Source organism: Carcharodon carcharias, chromosome 1 (assembly GCF_017639515.1).
Source record: "Carcharodon carcharias isolate sCarCar2 chromosome 1, sCarCar2.pri, whole genome shotgun sequence".
Taxonomy (NCBI): Eukaryota; Metazoa; Chordata; class Chondrichthyes; order Lamniformes; family Lamnidae; genus Carcharodon; species Carcharodon carcharias.
The window spans coordinates 223,792,944-223,811,191 of NC_054467.1; the positions used below are offsets into that span (position 1 = coordinate 223,792,944).

General features: G+C 41.9%; 1 protein-coding gene across 6 annotated transcripts in view; it reads right to left on the bottom strand.

The window, feature by feature from the left end:
* The window catches only part of ctif (CBP80/20-dependent translation initiation factor), a 277,408-nt gene that overhangs the window by 178,189 nt on the left and 80,971 nt on the right, over positions 1-18,248 (bottom strand). For 5 of the 6 annotated variants that reach the window (XM_041203643.1, XM_041207545.1, XM_041206811.1 and 2 more), the window contains exon 2: positions 1,735-1,920. In XM_041203643.1, coding sequence (XP_041059577.1) covers positions 1,735-1,911 — 177 coding nt within the window. In that variant the 5' untranslated portion in view covers positions 1,912-1,920. Of the gene's footprint in view, positions 1-1,734; positions 1,921-4,157; positions 4,170-18,248 lie in introns of those variants that run through there. The other variant, XM_041205214.1, reaches the window with a different exon arrangement.

An 18,248-nucleotide genomic window follows, 5' to 3' on the forward strand; every position in this document is an offset into this window, starting at 1 on the left:
ACCAAACTTTAGCCAAGTGGTTGCCCCACTGACTGAACTATTAAAAAAGAACAAGAAGTTTCAATAGACACTGTCATTTGATAGTTTGAAAGCTGTATTAACTACGACACCAGTATTGGCAGTACCCAATTACGCCAAGCAATTCAAGGTGGCCATTGACACAAGCGATATAGGCATTGGGGCTGTTCTATTGTATAGAATTCTTACAAGAATTGAAAAACCGATAGGGTATTTTTCACGGAAGCTGAATGTACAACAGAGAAAATGTTCAATGATCTAAAAACAGACTTTGAGTTTGGTGTTAGCACTGCAGCATTTTGAAATTTGTGTTGCAAACAATTCATCAGAAACAATCATTTATACGGACCATAACCCTTTGAAGATTTCAGACAAATTTCAAGACAAAAGTGCAAGGCTTTTCAGATGGAATCTATTATTACAATCATTTATACGTATTATACATATTGCTGGAAGAGAAAATCTGCTCACAGATGCATTATCAAGAGTTTGAAGCTTAATGGAAATTGGGACATTTAAAACGAACCTGGGCACTGAACTGGAGTGATTTCTGTTAATACCAAGGACTTGTGAATTATGTTAATGCATGCATCTTGTAATGTAATACGTATAGGAGATAGTGTGAGATGGATTACTAAAATGAAGCTGTCTTATAGAATTATGACAGTTCATTTTCTGATAAGGAGGGGGATGTCATGAAGCTATTAATGTATATAATATTTTGGAAAATATTTTTTTTCAAAATAGAGGTTTAGTCTGGGGATGTGTCTTAATTGGATTAAAGCCAGCTAGTCTGGATGCTTTGATGTGTACCACTTTTGATATGTAAGAGAGCTAGCGTGCATCTGCATTTTCTGAATATTCAAGAAGTGGGATGAAAACTTGATGCCTATCTAGCAGCTATTAAGCAATATGTTTATATTACTAATAAAATTAGTACCATGAAAGGGGTTTCATTGCTGAAAGTTGAAGTTCAAAGAGGCTGGTGAGACAAATGAGAATTTGAATTCAATCAGTGGTGGTCGGTATAACTTCAGCAGTTTTGCCTGGTGTTTGTTAAGTCTATGGGTTACTGTTGCCTTAATAGAGATTAGTTTGGGATTTGTTAAAAGTTATGATAGTAGTAATTTGAAGCCATGTATATTTTAACCAGTGTAAAATTAATAAAATGTTTCATTTAGTTTAATATAAAGCCTTGAGCAAGGGTGGTCTGACTACTGAATTTAGAGTCACATCTCAAACATAACAATTAAAATTATAGGTTGTGACAATTGTTTAATGTTTCCCTCTGGGATTTTTAAATAACTCCACTTTACCAACTGCATCAGTTATAACACTGCTTATTCACTCCACCTCCTCCCTTATTCCTCAAATATTGAAATCAAAATGAATATACCTCATTGTTCCAATTAATTTGTCCCTCAAATCTCAACACCTTGCAAACCCTTCCCTCTTTCATCATTGCTTTCATCCTACATTATATAGGCTTTTAAGTCCAAGCTTGGTGCCATCCAATCATGACTTTATGATTGACTTAGTTTTATTTTTATCCTGTTGATTCTTGTACAGTGGGTCAATGCATTTTACCCAATTAACTGTAGCCTGCAGCTTATACCATAGGCACAAATAACACAAGGACGATATGGAACAATTCTGTACAAACAGGATCATTGACTTGCATTGACTTGGCAACATAGCCCAGAAATTAGCACATACCTGTGAGTTTGGCGGTGTCTTTTCACTGTCGGCATCAGTTTCGGGTTTGTCTGTAAGTAACCCCTGAACCTGGTATTCTAGGACGTAGCTGTCAATAAATCGTTCCAGCTCTTCTATCTCCTGCGAACGGTTACTTCCAGCCTCTGAGGAAGCAGAGGCTACTGAGGAGTTCTCCATGTCTAAGCTCTGGAAGGGACCAAGGAAAGAACAGATATTCTAAATAAACTTCAAAAATGTACTGTGCATACAAGCACAAACACACATTATTTCACTTGTTCCTGCAGGGTAGGTACTGTTATATCTGAGTAATGTAAAGAAAGGACGGGGGAGGGGGTGGTGGAAGTATAAGAATAGAAGAAACAGAAGAAGTACGCCACATGGCCCCTCAATAAGATCATGGCTGGCCTTTGACCTCAATTCCACTTTCCTGCCTGATTCTCATATCCCCTGATTTCCTCAGAGTCCAAAAAATCTTTAAGTATCAGTAACTGAGCATCCACAGTCCTCTGGAGTAAAAAATTCCAAAGATTTGAGTGAAGACATTTCTCCTCCTCTCAGTCCTAAATGATCGACCCCTTGGGGCAATGTGTACCTGCATGATTTTCAATCACTAAACTGGAAGTTAGAATGCTTCTGAAAGCATCTTAGTCCATTTAAAAAGAATCTGTACTGTGTCGGATCTGCACTAATAATCCAGAGAAAGCAGGTTCAAATCCCAGCAAGGAAGTTCAAAAACCCAAACTCAGTCAATAAAATTCTGGAAATAAAAATGTATCAATATAAGTGATCATGAAGTTATTGAATAGTCGCAAAAAGGAACCAAGTATTTCACTGATAACCTTTAGGAAAACAAACCAGCTTCTTTACCTAGTCTGGAATATATAGGACTCCAGTTTCATAACTAATTTGTGGATTTCATGGGCCAAACAACCTCCAACTGTGTCATAACTGTCTCTATGACTCTATGTGTTTGACTTAAACTACCCTCTGAAGTGGCTTAACAACCATCAAGTTGTTTTCAAACTTTAGTGGATACTAGAGATGGGCAATAAAAGCGAGCCTTGCCGGTAATGTCCATATCCCAAGAATGAACATTCAAAAAAAAACAATGGCGACTGTAGTTTCTGTTCTTTGATTAAAAAGAAAATTAATCTTCTGGAAACTGAGAGAAACTGGAAATGAATTTAAGCTCTAAATACAAGAAAAATATGGCAAAAAAAACTAGAAATCACCAAAAGGTGATCATAAAATCACACAGAAATATTCTCTTTCCTTATAAACTCATCGGTTAAGTTTGATTTAATTGAGCCAGCAGAATGATCAAGATGGATTAAATAATTTGAATGATTAAAGTCTGAAACAATTCTAAGTAAGAAGGGAGAATTGAATATAGGTTATCACATTCCTACACATTAATATATTTGTTAGGTGAGGAATCAGAAGAGATTTTGCACTATTTTCAATTATCTAACGATGAAGACACAGAAATTAATTTGAAAAACATTTTAATTATGAGTAAAGTCATAATTTTATGAAAGATAAATTCAGTTAAAGAGAATACAATGAATCCAAATAGTGAACTCTTTCGTTATAACCTTCTGTAGCTTGTCTGAATACCATGTCTATGGTGCTTGGCATAGTGATATGATGTCATCATACGGTATTGGGACTAGGAGACAAGAGACTGCCTAGGAGATTACAGTTAAACCCCAAGTTAACCCTCAATAATGCAATAACTCAAGTGAGAAGGAGTTTAACTGAACTGGATTGTAGCTGGTAAGGAGGTCAAGCGTCAACCAGTTGAAGAAGGAGGGAAGGCTGTAAGAGACTGAAAAAACAAACATAGTAATCGAAACATATTCCCAAAGAATATTTCAGAAGAGAAATGAAGACCCCAGAGGAACAGAAAACTTGTGATGGGTATACACAACATCCCAGGTGTTGTGGAATGGCTAGCGAAACAAGGTGCTATAATAGGTATTGGTGCATTTTGGATGTATGCCAGAAAGAAAAAGCAGCTGGTAATTTTGCACAGTGGACCGAGAAAGAATGAAAATAATGAAAGAAAGAGACAAAACTTTGATAGTAAAACTGTTCTCTGTGAAGTCATGACAGGGTTTAAAAGTGACAAAAGTGTAAATATCTCATTAATTAGAGAAAGGTAGACAGACACATATCACATACAGAGTAGGGAAAAAGATATAAACAAAATTGTATTATGCAGCACCCTTTCAATTCTCAGAGTATCCCAAAGTGTCTTTTAATGATGTTTTGGATGAATGCAATATTAAACTCAAACCTAATACAAGTTATTTTCAATATCAGTTCCTAGGAAATGTCTCATTTTCTCTCATAGCAAAATAGAACAAAGGATTGACTAAAATGGAAAGGGTTGAGGGAAGTGCAGAAGTACAGAAACCTACCGACCAGATTGTAAGAGTAGTTAAAATCCCAAACCAAATGGCAAAGACTGCAATTCCATGGCCTCAAAGTTGTGAATGTGGTCTTGGGAGAAGCACATTATCATCTTCTCAGTTGAGAGCAAATCCAGGTCAGTTGGAAGGGGAAGGTGTTTTCAAATTTTAATGCCAGTACTGGATTCTACTAAATTCCTTTGCCAGAGCTCATAACCTTTATTTGGAAAGGAAATACATTTAAAAATAATGGAAATAGGTAGGAAAAGAAAAACCAAATAAATTATTGGAAAATAAAAGAGGGGGATCGGAAAGAGGGTGGGATGGAAGAGAGAGTTCATGATCTAAAATTGTTGAACTCAATATTCAGTCCGGAAGGCTCCATTATTTTTAAATGTATTTCCATCCATTATTTTATCTCTACCTTTTAGCCTTTTTTGATTCCTTCACCCCACCCCACCCCATCCCCACTAGGGCTACCTGTACCTTGCTTGTCCTGCTTTCTACCCTTAATTAGCACATTCCTTAGATAATATCACAACCTTCAATACCTCTTTGTTCTTTTGTCTGTGACATCTTTTGGTTATCTCCACCTATCACTGGCCCTCTATCCAGCTCTACCTGCCCCATCCACCCTTAAACCAGCTTATATTTCACCTCTCTTCTATTTTTACTTAGTTCTGTTGAAGGGTCATTCGGACTCGAAACGTTAACTGTGCTCCTCTCCACAGATGCTGCCAGAACTGCTGAGTTTTTCCAGGTATTTTTGTTTTGGATTTCCAGCATCCACAGATTTTTTGCTTTTGGTCTTAAAAGGACAATGGCTGCCAGACTCGGTGACCCCACAAATACGGGAATTTCAAATAAAGTAATAGAAACATAGAAAATAGGAGCAGGAGTGGGTCATTCAGCCCTTCGAGCCTGCTCCGCCATTCATTATGATCATGGCTGATCCTCTACCGCAATGCTATACTCCCACTCTCTCCCCATACCCCTTGATGCCTTTAAAGTCCAGAAATCTATCTATGTCCTTCTTAAATGGTTTCAGTGACTTGGCCTCCACAGCCTTCTGTGGTAGAGAACTCCACAAGTTCACAAACATTTGAGTGAAGAAATTTCTCCTAATCTCAGTCCTAAATGGCCTGCCCCATAACCTGAGACTGTGACCCTTTGTTCTCAACTCCCCCAGCCATAGGAAATATCATCCCTACATCCAGTCTGCCCAGCCTTGTCAGAATCTTATACGTTTCAATGAGATCCCCTCTCATTCTTCTAAACTCCAGTGAATATAGGCCTAATCGGCCCAATCTCTCATATGACCATCCTGCCATCCCAGGAATCAGTCTGGTGAACCTTCGCTGCACTCCCTCTATGGCAAATATATCCTTTCTTAGGTAAGGAGACCAAAACTGCACACAATATTCTAGGTGTGGGCTCACCAAGGCCCTGCTAGGTACAGCTGCAGTAAGGAATTCTTGCTCCTGTGTTCAAGACCTCTCGCAATGAAGGTCAACATAGCACTTGCCTTCTTAACTGCTTGCAGCACCTGCATGGTGCTTTCAATGATTGGTGTTCAAGGACAGCCAGGTTCCTTTGTACATCAACATTTCCCAATCTATCACCATTTAAAAGATAATCTGCCATTCTGTTTTCCTGCCAAACTGGGTAATTTCACACTTATCCATGTTATATTGTATCTGCCATGTATTCTCCCACTCACTCAACCTGTCTAAATCGCCTTGAAGCCTCTTTACGTCCTCCTCACTACTCACATTCCACCAAGTTTCCTGTTGCCATCAAACTTGGAAATATTACATTTGGTTCCCTCACCCAAACCATTGATATATATTGTAAACAGCTGGGGCCCAAGCACTGATCTCTGCGGTATCCCACTAGTCACCTCCTGCCGCATGGAAAAAGACTCATTTATTCCTTCCCTCTGTTTCCTGTCTGCTAACCAATTCTCAATCCATGCCAATATAGTACCCTTAATTTCTCCCCATCCGTAACAAATCACAAATGATTCGGTAATGTTCTTCAGATAAGGAAATCTACAGTCCTCACTTAGTCTAGCACATATGATTCCAGTCTCACCCTAACATAGTTAACTCCTCTCTTCCCTCTGAAATGGTCCAGTAATTAACGTTGTTATATCCGCAATTCAAGAGAGCAAATCACCACCAGCAAGGGAAGGTCTGGTCAGCAGGACAAATCTAATCCAACCAATTACCATACTTCAGTCTACTTTTGATTATCAGCAAAGTGATGGAAGGGTTCATCAACAGTTCTATCAAGCAACACTTAATCAGCAATAGCCCACTCACTGATGCCCAGTTTTGGTTCTGCCAGGGTGATTCAGCTCCTGATCTCATTAATAGCCATGGTCCAAACATGGACAAAAGAGATGAACTCAAGAGGTGAGGTGAGACTGATGACCCTTGTTATCAAGACAGCATTTGACCAAGTGTGGCATCAAGGAGCCCTAGCGAAATTGAAGTCAATATGTATCAGGAGTAAAACTCTTCACTGGTTGAAGTCATACCTAACACAAAGGAAGATGGTTGTGGTTTTTGGGAGGCCAGCTCCAAGGCATCACTGCAGGTGTTCCTTGGGGTGGTGCCCTAGGCCCAACTATCTTCAGCTGCTTTATCATTGACCTTCCCTCCATCACAATGTAAGAAGTGGGAATGTTCGGTGATGATTGCATATGTTAAGAGCTATTTGCAACTCCTCAGGTACTGAAGCAGTCTGTGTCCATATGCAGCAAGACCAGGACAACATTCAGGTTTGGGCTGATAAGTGGCAAGTAACATTCTGACCACACAAGTGCAGGTAATGACCATCTCCAACAGAAAAGAATCTAACTTTCTCCCCTTGAATTTAATGGCATTACCATTGCTGAATCCCCCACTATCAACATCCTGGGAATTAGCATAGACCAGTAACTGAATGGATTAGTTATGTAAATACTGTGGCTACAAGAGCAGGTCAGAGGCTAGGAATAATGCGACAAGTGACTCACCTCCTGATTCCCCACCTACAAGGCACAAGTCAGGAGTGTGATGGAATACTCCCCACTTGCCTAGATGAGTGCAGCTCCAACAACACTCAAGAAGCTCGACACCGTCCAGGGCAAAGCAACCCACTTGATTGGCACCCCATCTACTGTTTTCAACATTCACTCCCCCGACCACCGACACACAGTGGTGGCAATGTTTGCTATATAGAAGATGCACTGCATGGTGATAGCATCATGGTATTGTCGCTGGACTGGTAACCCAGGGTAATGTTCTGGGGACCTGGGTTCAAATCCAGCCATGGCAGAATGGTGGAATTTGAATTCGATAAAAATCCGGAATTAAAAGTCTAATGATGAAACCATTGTCATAAAAACCCATCTGACTCACTAATATCCTTTAGGGAAGGAAATCTGGCCTGACTCCAGACCCACTGCAATGCGGTTGACTCTTAAATGCCCCTGAACAAGGGAAACTAGGGATGGGCAATAAACCAGCCAGCAAAGCCCATATGAATAAAAAAAACTCAACAAGGCTCCTTTGACAGCGCCTTCCAAATCTGTGGCATCTACCACCTAAAAGGTTGAGGCCAGCAGATGCACGGAACACCACCACTTGCAAGTTCCCCTCCAAGTCACTCATCATTCTGACTTGGAACTATACCACTGTCGCTAGATCAAAATCCTGGAACTCCCTCCCTTAGAGCACTGTGGGTGTATCTACACCACAGGGACTACAGTAGTTCAAGAAGGCAGCTGACCACCACCTTCTCAAGGGTGGGAAAGAAATGCTAGCCCAGCCAGGGATGTGCACGTCTCATGAAGGAATAAAAAAAATGCCACAGAGATTGAATTAATTCCTTGTCGGCCTGATAATATTCTACTAAAATCAGAGACCATACCAGACCAGTACAAATGAGTCAGGTCTGTCTTAGTGAGCTGTGAGGAGGAGGAGGAATTATGCAAAGTGCAACAAGTATAAATTCTCAAAATACAGTCACATCTTTTGGGAACTTAAAATAGACCCTGACAAGCTATAGAGAATATGAATGCGATTGAATGTGAAGAAGGACTATCGCTTCTTTAGAATGTCAGGTCAGTTAAATTATTGTGTCCTGTTTTGGATGTCCTAATTTATGAAGAATTAGGGTGCAGAAGCTTTTAGTCATGAGTAAAAATTAGTGAGACTAGTTCTCTTTTCACCAGAATACATAAGATTGAGGGGTGATCTGAATTCAACTGTCATTCAGTAGCACATATAAAAATAAGGATGTTTTGCTACAATTATATTTGGTATTGGTGAGACCACATCTAGAGTACTGTGTATGGTTTTGGTCTCCTTATTTAAGAAAGGACATAATTGCATTAGCAGTTCAGAGGTGGTTCACTCGACTGATACCTGGGATGAGGGTTGAGGAATGAAAGGCGATCTTATGAAACATGTAAGATCCTCAAGGGACTTGAGAGGGTGGATGTTGACTTACTCTCAGACCTCTGCCAACATTACTCTAAACTGGTCACTAGGAGGGCTGCATGAGCACCCAGTGAGTGAATGTTATTCCATCATGGATAGTGCTGCAGCTATTCACAAGCCAGTACTCCTCCAACATTAACAGGCAACACAAACAAAATACAGAGCCAGGACTTTACTGGTTGTTCCAGCTCCGCACTGAGTGAGCTGATCAGCACTCAAAACTGACAATAAAACTGAGACACACACACATCACTCAGTAAAATGAGCACCTCTTTCTCAGCATCCATAGGCAACATAGTGGGCTCCAGGGGACTTTTGTTTTTTAAAAAAAAGTTGGCTTCTCTAAAGGAATTAGGAAAAAGATTCCTTTAATTTTTGAAAGTCAAGATTTTTATAGTCAAATTATACCCCTCCAACAAAATTCATTACAATAATTGTCCACTTTAACAATTTATTTGAGAGAAAACTAAAAAGATTTAGCAAAAAAGTAGGCTGAGTTCCTCTTGAAAAAAGTCCTGGCAAACTCTCAGCACTTTCAAACAAAGGAGAAGCCTTTCTGGAAAGAGTGGCTTTTGTTTCCATTTCTACGCTGAAGCCGTCTCCTTGTATTTTGCAAAGCTCCTGCTAATCCCACCAGTTACAGCCATTCAAGGGACAGAGGGCCAATGACAAACTGAATTAGCCCATACACCACTTGGCACGAAGGACAGCAGCAATGAGTCACATGACTCTGAAGAGCAACATAAACATGGCTAATCCTCACTAAATCGTAGCTGATGCCATGTTGGCAAAGATTTAAATCACTACAGCTATTTATAGACAGCTGCCATCAGCAGGTTTGCAGATGGGCCAGAATGTAACCCACATGGCCAGAGGATAAATTACTTAAATAAAAGTAAATATATAGAATGACATTGCCTAAATCTTTTTTTAAAAAACAGGTTTCAAAGCAGAATATTTATATTTTTGTTAACAACTTGAATTTATCTATTACCTTTAACATAGTCCTGTTTTAAAATCCCTCCGTGGCCTTCACATGAGAGTTATCAAACAAAATTCGACACCAAGTCACGTAGGGGATATTTGAGCAGATGACCACTTGCTTGGACAAAGACAGAGGTTTTAAGGAGCATCTTAAATGAGGAAAGAGAGAAGTAGATAGGCAGAGAGGTTAGGGAAGAAATTCCAGGGCTTAGGGCCTTTGCAGCTGAAGGCATGGCCACCAATGGTGCAGCAATTAAAATTAGGGATGCTGAAGAGGCTAGAATTAGCTGAGCACAGTTATCTCAAAGGGATTATAGGGCTGGAGGAGGTTACAGAGATAGGGACAGGCGAAGCCAAGGAAAAATTTAAAAACCAGGGTGCGAAGTTTAAAGATTAAGATGTTGCTTAATTTGGAGCCAATATAAGTCAACAGATACAGGGGTGATGCAAGTTTGGACATGAGCAGCAGAGTTCTCAATGATTTCAAGTTTTCGGAGGTTAGAACAGGGCAGACTAGCCAGGTGTGCATTGGAATAGTCAGGTTTAGAGCTAACAAAGCCTAGAGGGTTTCAGCAGATCAGCTAAGGGGAAAAGTTGGGTGATGGTATGGAGGCGGAAATAGGTGGTCTTATTGATAGCATGGATGTGTGGTTGGAAGTACACCTGGGGTCAACTAGTAATCCAGAGACCCAGGGAAATGCTCTGGGGACCTGGATTCCCATGGAAGATGGTGAAATTTGAATTCAATGGAAAAGATATGGAATTAAAAATTGTCATAAAAACCCATCTGGTTTACTAATAGGTTCACTTTAGGGAAGGAAATCTGCCATCATTACCTGGTCTGGCCTACATGTGACTCCAGACCCACAGCAATGTGTGTGGTTGACTTCTTTTAAAAAAATAAAATGCCTTCTCAAGGGCAATTAGAGATGGGCAATGAATGCTGGTCTAGCCAGCGATGCCCACATCCAATCAATGATTTTAAAAAAAGCTCTGGACTGCTCTGGTAAAGACATAAGCCCCATAAGCCAAGAGGAGTGCAGCCCCCCCAATTCAGTGACGCATCCCTGGGATGCCTTCTGGACACCGTGGAGGCCTGCTACAATGTCTTCTACCCCTGCTCTGACCGCAGGAGCCCCATCAGTCTCACCACTCTAGCTTGGGAGGCAGTGGTGGAGGTGATCAGTGCCAATGCTGCACAAAAAAGGTCGGCCTTCCAGCACAGAAAATGGATGAATGATCTCATCCATGCTGCCAGGGTAAGGCGCCATCTTATCACTCGAAACTCACCCATTGCACATCCACTGGCATCTCACTCACTGCCAGCTCAAGGGACATCACCACTCACTTTCTCTCACACACACCCTCACATCTCCATCTGGTCTCATCTGCTCTGGAGACTGCCTCCTCAGCCCTCACCATCTTGAGGCCATTTGCACAGATCAAATGTGCCCCCACACGCACCCTGGGATACCCCCCTTCCCGAGTACAGCCTTCACCCTGCAGCCTCTTCCCTTATTTTGAGGTCACGTCTTCCCTTTCCCCAAGCAAACCCTAGCCCTGCAGTTGTCGACAGTGTGCGGCTGCAGTTTAAATATGAAGCCCTGCGTGAGGAACCAGTGTGGCAGGCAAATCAGAGGCTGCCTGCCAGCGAGACAGCGTGCTTCCTGTGGCTGCATAATTAATGAGGCAGGGATGGAGCGATACGGTACAAAAACCCGCCATTGTGGCCAGCAAGTAAAACGACTTTTTTCCTGCCCGCTACCGCATTGTGTGTAAATCTGGGATGATTCTAGCCTATCGTTTTAAACAATTCAATTAGATCTCCTCTCAACCTCCAAAACATAAAGGAATTCAAACCAAATGTTTGCCATCTGTCCTCATAATTTAACTCTTTAAGCCTTGATATCATTTTTTTGAATCGGCAATGCCCCTTCCCAAGGTCAAAATATCTTTCTTGAAATAGTAATATGTTTTCTTCCTTTCAGGTGTGAAGGATGACAAGGTTCAACAACTCAAGGGTACCAACACCCCTCTGGATCTTTCTTCCCCCTCACTTCCCTCTGATCCCATCCCTTCTTCAAACTTAACCCTTGCCTGTATTCACAATAACCTCTGTCCCCTCTCTGACTCTGAAATCTGTCCTTAACAAAGGCATCAGCTTCACCTTTTTATGCCCCCACCTCAATGAATTGAGGGCTTAGCACAATACTGAACTCTTCTCTATCACCATTGCCCCTGCACTCACTTCTTTAGCCAGGAGTCCTCCTCCTGCACATTGGATCCTCTTATCCGATTCCAGCATCCTTCTTTCACCTGGATCCCTCCCACTGACCTCTTACTCTCTCTAGATCTAATCATTCAGAACTGCTGGCCTAATATTGATCATCTCTCCTCACTCACTTTAACCTGCCTACCTCTGAACTTGCTGCACTCTGTTCTCTCAAGTCCAGTCCTAACATTGTCATAAAACCTGCTGACAAGGGTTATGCCCTTGTTATCTGGTGTACTGACCTTTACCTAGCAATTCTCCGCCACTTCCTCTAATCCCCAAGACCATGAGTCCAACATCGAACATCAAATCAAAGCAAAATACTGCAGATGCTGGAAATCTGAAATTAAAACAAAAAAACTCTGGAAATACTGAGCAGTTCAGGCAATATCTTCATAGGTCACCTTGACCTGAAACTTTAACTCTATTTCTCTCCACAGATGTTGCCGGGTCAAACTTCAAGCCATTGCTTTCGGAACTGTTACCACCCTCTGGAAATCTTCCCTTCCTGGCCCCTAACCTCGTGGCCCTCAATCCCAGACAGTCCATTTCTATCTTCTTCCCTAAGCCCAAAAACAGTACAGCTCTGGTCGACCATGTTTCAGCTCGTTTCTGCCCCACTTAACTGATTTCTTCCTATTTTGACTTTTCTTCCCCCCCTTTCTAGTCTCTTCCCAACTATATCCATGCCTCTTCAAACATCTGCTGTCACTTTAACAGTCTCCAATTTTCCAGCCCTAACCAGCTCCTCTTCGCCATGGACACCCAATCACTCTACTCCTTTACCCCCCACCAGGACAGTTTGAGAGCTCTCTTCTTCTTCCTTGAATGGATGCCCAATCAGCCCCCCAACCACCACCCTCCCCTGCCTGGCTGAACTCGTTCTCACACTGAACTCTTCATTCTCCTTCAACTCCACTCACTTCCTCCAAATAAAAGGTACCTGCACAGGTCCTAAGCTATGGTTATCTTTTTGTAGGACAAGGGGAACGTTCATTGTTCCAGTCTTACTCAAGTCTCTTCCCTCACCTCTTTTCAGGCACATTCAAGATGGTATTGGCGCCACTTCCTGAACTGGAAAATTTCAACTTTGCTTCCAATTTCAACCATTGTCTCACCTTCACATGGTCCATCTCTGACTCTTCTCTTCCCTTCCTCAACTTCTCTGTCTCCATTGCTGGAAATAGGCTATTAACTAATATTCACTATAAGACCACTGACTTCCATAGCTATGTCAACTACACTTCCTCACACCCCATTTTCAAAAGGGCTCTATTCCACCCTCCCAATTTCTCCATCTCCATTGCATTTGTTCAGATCTTCCTGATCCAAATCTTCTTCACAAGCGTTTTTGATCCACTTCCTTTTTCCTCAGTTGAGCATTACTCCCCTCTGTGGTTGACAGTGCCTTCAATCGTGTCTGACTCATTCCCACACTTCTGCCCTCACTCCTTCTTCTCCCTTCCAGAACCATGATAAGGGTTCCCCTTGACCTCACCTTCTATCCTACCAACCTCCATATTCAAAGGATCATCCTCCACCATTTCCAGCAGCTCAAGCAGGATGTAATCATCAAACACATCTTCCCCTTCCCTGCCCTGTCAGCATGCCGAACAGACAGTTTCCTCTGCAATACATTGGTCCACTCCTCAGTCACCTTTCCTATGGCATCTTTCCATGCATGTGCAGAAGATACAAAACCCATTCTTTCTCCTCCCTTCTCACCATTCAAGGCCTCAAACACTCCTTTCAGGTGAAACAGTGATGTACTTCTACTTCTTTCAATTTAGTATACTGTATTTGCTGCTCACGATGTGGTCTCCTCTACAAAGGAGAGACCAAATGCAGACTGGGTGACATCTTTGTGGAACACCTCCACTCAGTTTAAGCATGACCCTGAGCGTCCAGTCACTTGTCATTTTAATTCTCCACCTTGCTCCCACTCTGGCCTTTCTATCCTTGGCCGATTGCAGTGTTCCAATGAAGCTCAACGCAAGCCCAGGGAACAGTACCTCATCTTTCGAATCGGCTATTTACAGCTTTCCAGACTCAACATTGAGTTCAACAATATTGTATCTTATTCTCTGGCCTCATTTGTTTCTTTTTTTTTGGTTTTTTTTTTATTCACTCCTGTTTCTGTCTCATTTTGCTTTGTTTGCTTTCAAACAGCAGCTATTCATGATCCTGTCATTCAAACCTCCACTAGGCACATTTTTTGTTTCTTGTCCCATTACCAGTCCCTTTGGCTTTGCACCATGAAACCTTCTGTCATTTAATCTTCCTGATCTCCACCCTATCACTGACTTCTTTTATTCTTTACCCCACTTTTTCCCCTTGCCCCCCCCCGCCGCCACCTTACCCTTACACTTACTCAAAACCTATCACATTTCCAACTTCTCCCAGTTTCCCAGCTCTGATAAAAAGTCGCAGACCTAAAACATTAATCCGGTTTCTATGTCCGCAGAAGCTGTCAGACCAGCTTTTCAGTTTTTATTCCAGCTTTTATCCTTCCTGAAGCCAAGTGCCCAAAACTGAGCACTATATTGCAGATGGATAGTCCAACCACAACTCTGTATAACTGTAATGTCACTTCTTCACTTCTGAATTTCAATCGTCTAGAGATAAAACCTTTTGGATTACTTTTTGTACTTGTGAACTAGCTTTTAGTCGTCCCCCTCCTTTGTGAAGACAGAGACAAAGTACTCATTGAGAACCCTGCCCACACCTTCTGCATTAACCCACTGCTAAAACATCTTAGGATTTTCTTTGATTTTACCTGCCAATATTTCTTCATATCCTCTCTTTGCTTTCCTAATTCCCATTTTTACTTCATCACAGTACTTTCTATATTCATCTAGGCTTTCTACAGTATTAAGTCTTTTGTGACTGTCATCAGCTTTCTTTTTCTGCTTTACCTTACCCTGTATGCTTCTGGAGAACCAGGGGGCTTTAGATTTGGCAGTACCATCCTTTTTCTTTATGGGGACATACACAGAAACATACATACAAAATAGGAGGAGTAGGCCATTCGGCCCTTCAAGCCTCCTCCGCCATTCATTATGATCATGGTTGATCATCCAACTCAATAGCCTGCTCCCACTTTCTCCTCATATCCTTTGATCCCTTTCTTCCCAGGAGCTATATCTAATTCCTTCTTGAAAACATACAATGTTTTGGCCTCAATTACTTTCAGTGGCAGCGAATTCCAGAGGCTCACCACTCTCTGGGTGAAGAAATTTCTCCTCATTTCAATCCTAAATGGTCTACCCCGTATCCTCAGACTGTGACCCCTGGTTCTGGACTCTCCCACCATCGGGTATATCCTTCCTGCATCTACCCTGTCTAGTCCTGTTAGAATTTTATCAGTTTCTATGCGATCCCCCCTCATTCTTCTGAACTCCAGCAAATATAATCCTAAACGACTCAATCTCTCCTCATATGTCAGTCCCGCCATCCCAGGAATCAGCTTGGTAAACCTTCGCTGCACTCCCTCTATAGCAAGTATATCCTTCCTCATAAGGAGACCAAAACTGCACACAATATTCCAGGTGTAGTCTCATCAAGGCCCTGTACAATTGCAGCAAGGCATCCCTGCTCCTGTACTCAAATCCTCTCGCTATGAAGGCCAACATACCATTTGCCTTCTTTACTGCCTGCTGCATCTGCATACTTACCTTTAGTGATTGGTGTACCATGACACCCTGGTCTCGTTGCACATTCCCCTCTCTCAATTTATAACTATTCATATAATATTCTGCCTTCCTGTTTTTGCTACCAAAGTGGACAACCTCACATTTATCCACATTATACTGCAACTGCCATGCATTTGCCCACTCACTCAGCTTGGCCAAATCACACTGAAGCATCTCTGCATCCTCCTCACAGCTCACCCTCTCACTCAGCTTTGTGTCATCTGCAAATTTGGAGATATTACATTTAGTTCCCTCATCTAAATCATTAATATATATTGTGAATAACTGGGGTCCCAGCACCGATCCCTGCGATACGCCACTAGTCACTGCCAGCCATTCAGAAAAAGACCCGTTTATTCCTACTCTTTGTTTCCTGTCTGCCAACTAGTTTTCTATCCATCTCAATATACTACCCCCAATCCCATGCACTTTAATTTTAAACGCCAATCTCTTATGCGGGACTTTGTTGAAAGCCTTCTGAAAGTCCAAATAAACCACATCCACTGGCTCCCCCTCATCAACTCTACTAGTTACATCCTCGAAAAATTCCAGTAGATTTGTCAAGCATGATTTCCCTTTCGTAAATCCATGCTGACTCTGTCCGATTCTGCCACTGTTTTCCACGTGCTCAGCTATTAAATCTTTTATAATGGACTCTAGAATTTTCCCCACTACCGACGTCAGGCTGACTGGTCTATAATTCCCTGTTTTCTCTCTGCCTCCCTTTTTAAATAGTGGGGTTACATTAGCTACCCTCTAATCTGTAGGAACTGTTCCACCATCTATAGAATCTCGGACGATGACCACCAATGCACCCACTATTTGTTGGGCCACTTCCTTAGATACTCTGGGATGTAGAATATAAGGCCCCCGGGATTTATCGGCCTTCAATCCCATCAATTTCCCCAACACCATTTCCCTACTAATACTGATTTCTTTCAGTTCCTCCCTCTCACTAAACCCTGTGTTCCCCAACATTTCTGGTATGTTACTTGTGTCCTCCTTTGTGAAGACAGAACCAAAGTATGTATTTAGTTGGTCAGCCGTTCCTTTGTTCCCCATTATAAATTCCCCTGCTTCTGACTGTAAGGGACCTACATTTGTCTTCACCAATCTTTTTCTCTTCACATCCCTATTGAAACTTTTAGAGTCAATTTTTATGTTCCCTGCAAGCTTACTCTCGTACTCTATTTTCCCCTTCTTAATGTCCTCCTTTGCTCAATTCTAAACTGCTCCCAATCCTCAGGTCTGTTGTTTTTTCTGGTCAATTTGTATGCCTCTTCCTCCAATCTAATACTATCTCGAATTTCCCTTGTAAGCCATGGTTTGGCCACCTTTCCTGTTTTACTTTTGCGCCAGACAGGAATAAACAATTGTTGCAGTTCACCCATGCACTCATTGAATGTTTGCCATTGCCTATCCACCATCATCTTTTAAGTAACGTTTCCCAATCCATCATTGCCAACTCGTGCCTCAAACCACCGTGATTTCCTTTATTAAGATTCAGGACTCTGGTCTCAAAATCAACTACGTCACTCTCCATCTTGATGAAGAATTTTATCATATTATGGTCACTCATCCCCAAGGGGCCTCGCACAACTAGATTGCCAATTATTCTTTTCTCATAACATAATAACCAGTCTAGGATGGCCTGTTCTTTAGTTGGTTCCTCAACATATTGATCCAGAAAAACATCCCATATATACTCCAGGAATTCCTCCTCTACGGTATTGTTACTAATTTGATTTGCCAATCTATATGCAGATTAAAGTCACCTATAATTACAGATGTTCCTTTATTGCAAGCGTCTCTAATCTCCTGTTTAACGCCATTCCCAACATCACCACTACAGTTTGGGGGTCAATATACAGCCCCCACTAACATGTTTTTGCCCCTTAGTGTTTCTCAGCTCTACCCATACAGATTCCACATCATCGGAGCTAATATCTTTCCTCACTATTGCGTTAATTTCCTCTTTAACCAGCAATGCAACTCCACCGTCTTTTCCTTTTTGTCTGTCCTTCCTAAACACTGAATGCCCCTGGATGTTCAGTTCCCATCCCTGGTCACCCTGCAGCCATATCGCCGTAATCCCGACTATATCTTCCTGTTTACATCTATTTGCACGGTTAATTCATCCACTTTATTGCGAATGCTCCTCGTGTTAAGGCACAAAGCCTTAAGGCTTGTCTTTTTAACATTACTTGTCTTGTTCCCACTATTTTTCACTGAGGCCCTGTTTGATTCTTGCCCTTGATTTCTCTATCACTTTTCTTATTACCCTTTCTGTCTTTTGTTCTTGTCCTTGATTCCCCTTCCTCTGACTCCTTGCATAGGTTCCCATCCCCATCATTTTAGTTTAAACCCTCCCCAACCACTCTAGCAAATATTCCCCCTAGGACATCCGTCCCGGTCCTGCTCAGGTGTAACCCATCCAGTTTGCACTGGTCCCACCTCCCCCAGGACCAGTCCCAATGTCCTAGGAATCTGAAACCCTCCCCCTCACACCATCTCTTCAGCCACGTATTCATCCAATATATCCTGCTATTTCTACTCTGACTAGCATGTGGCACTGGTAGTAATCCTGAGATCACTACCTTTGAGGTCCTACTTTTCAACTTACTTCTTAACTCCCTATGTTCTGCTTTTAAGACCTCATCTC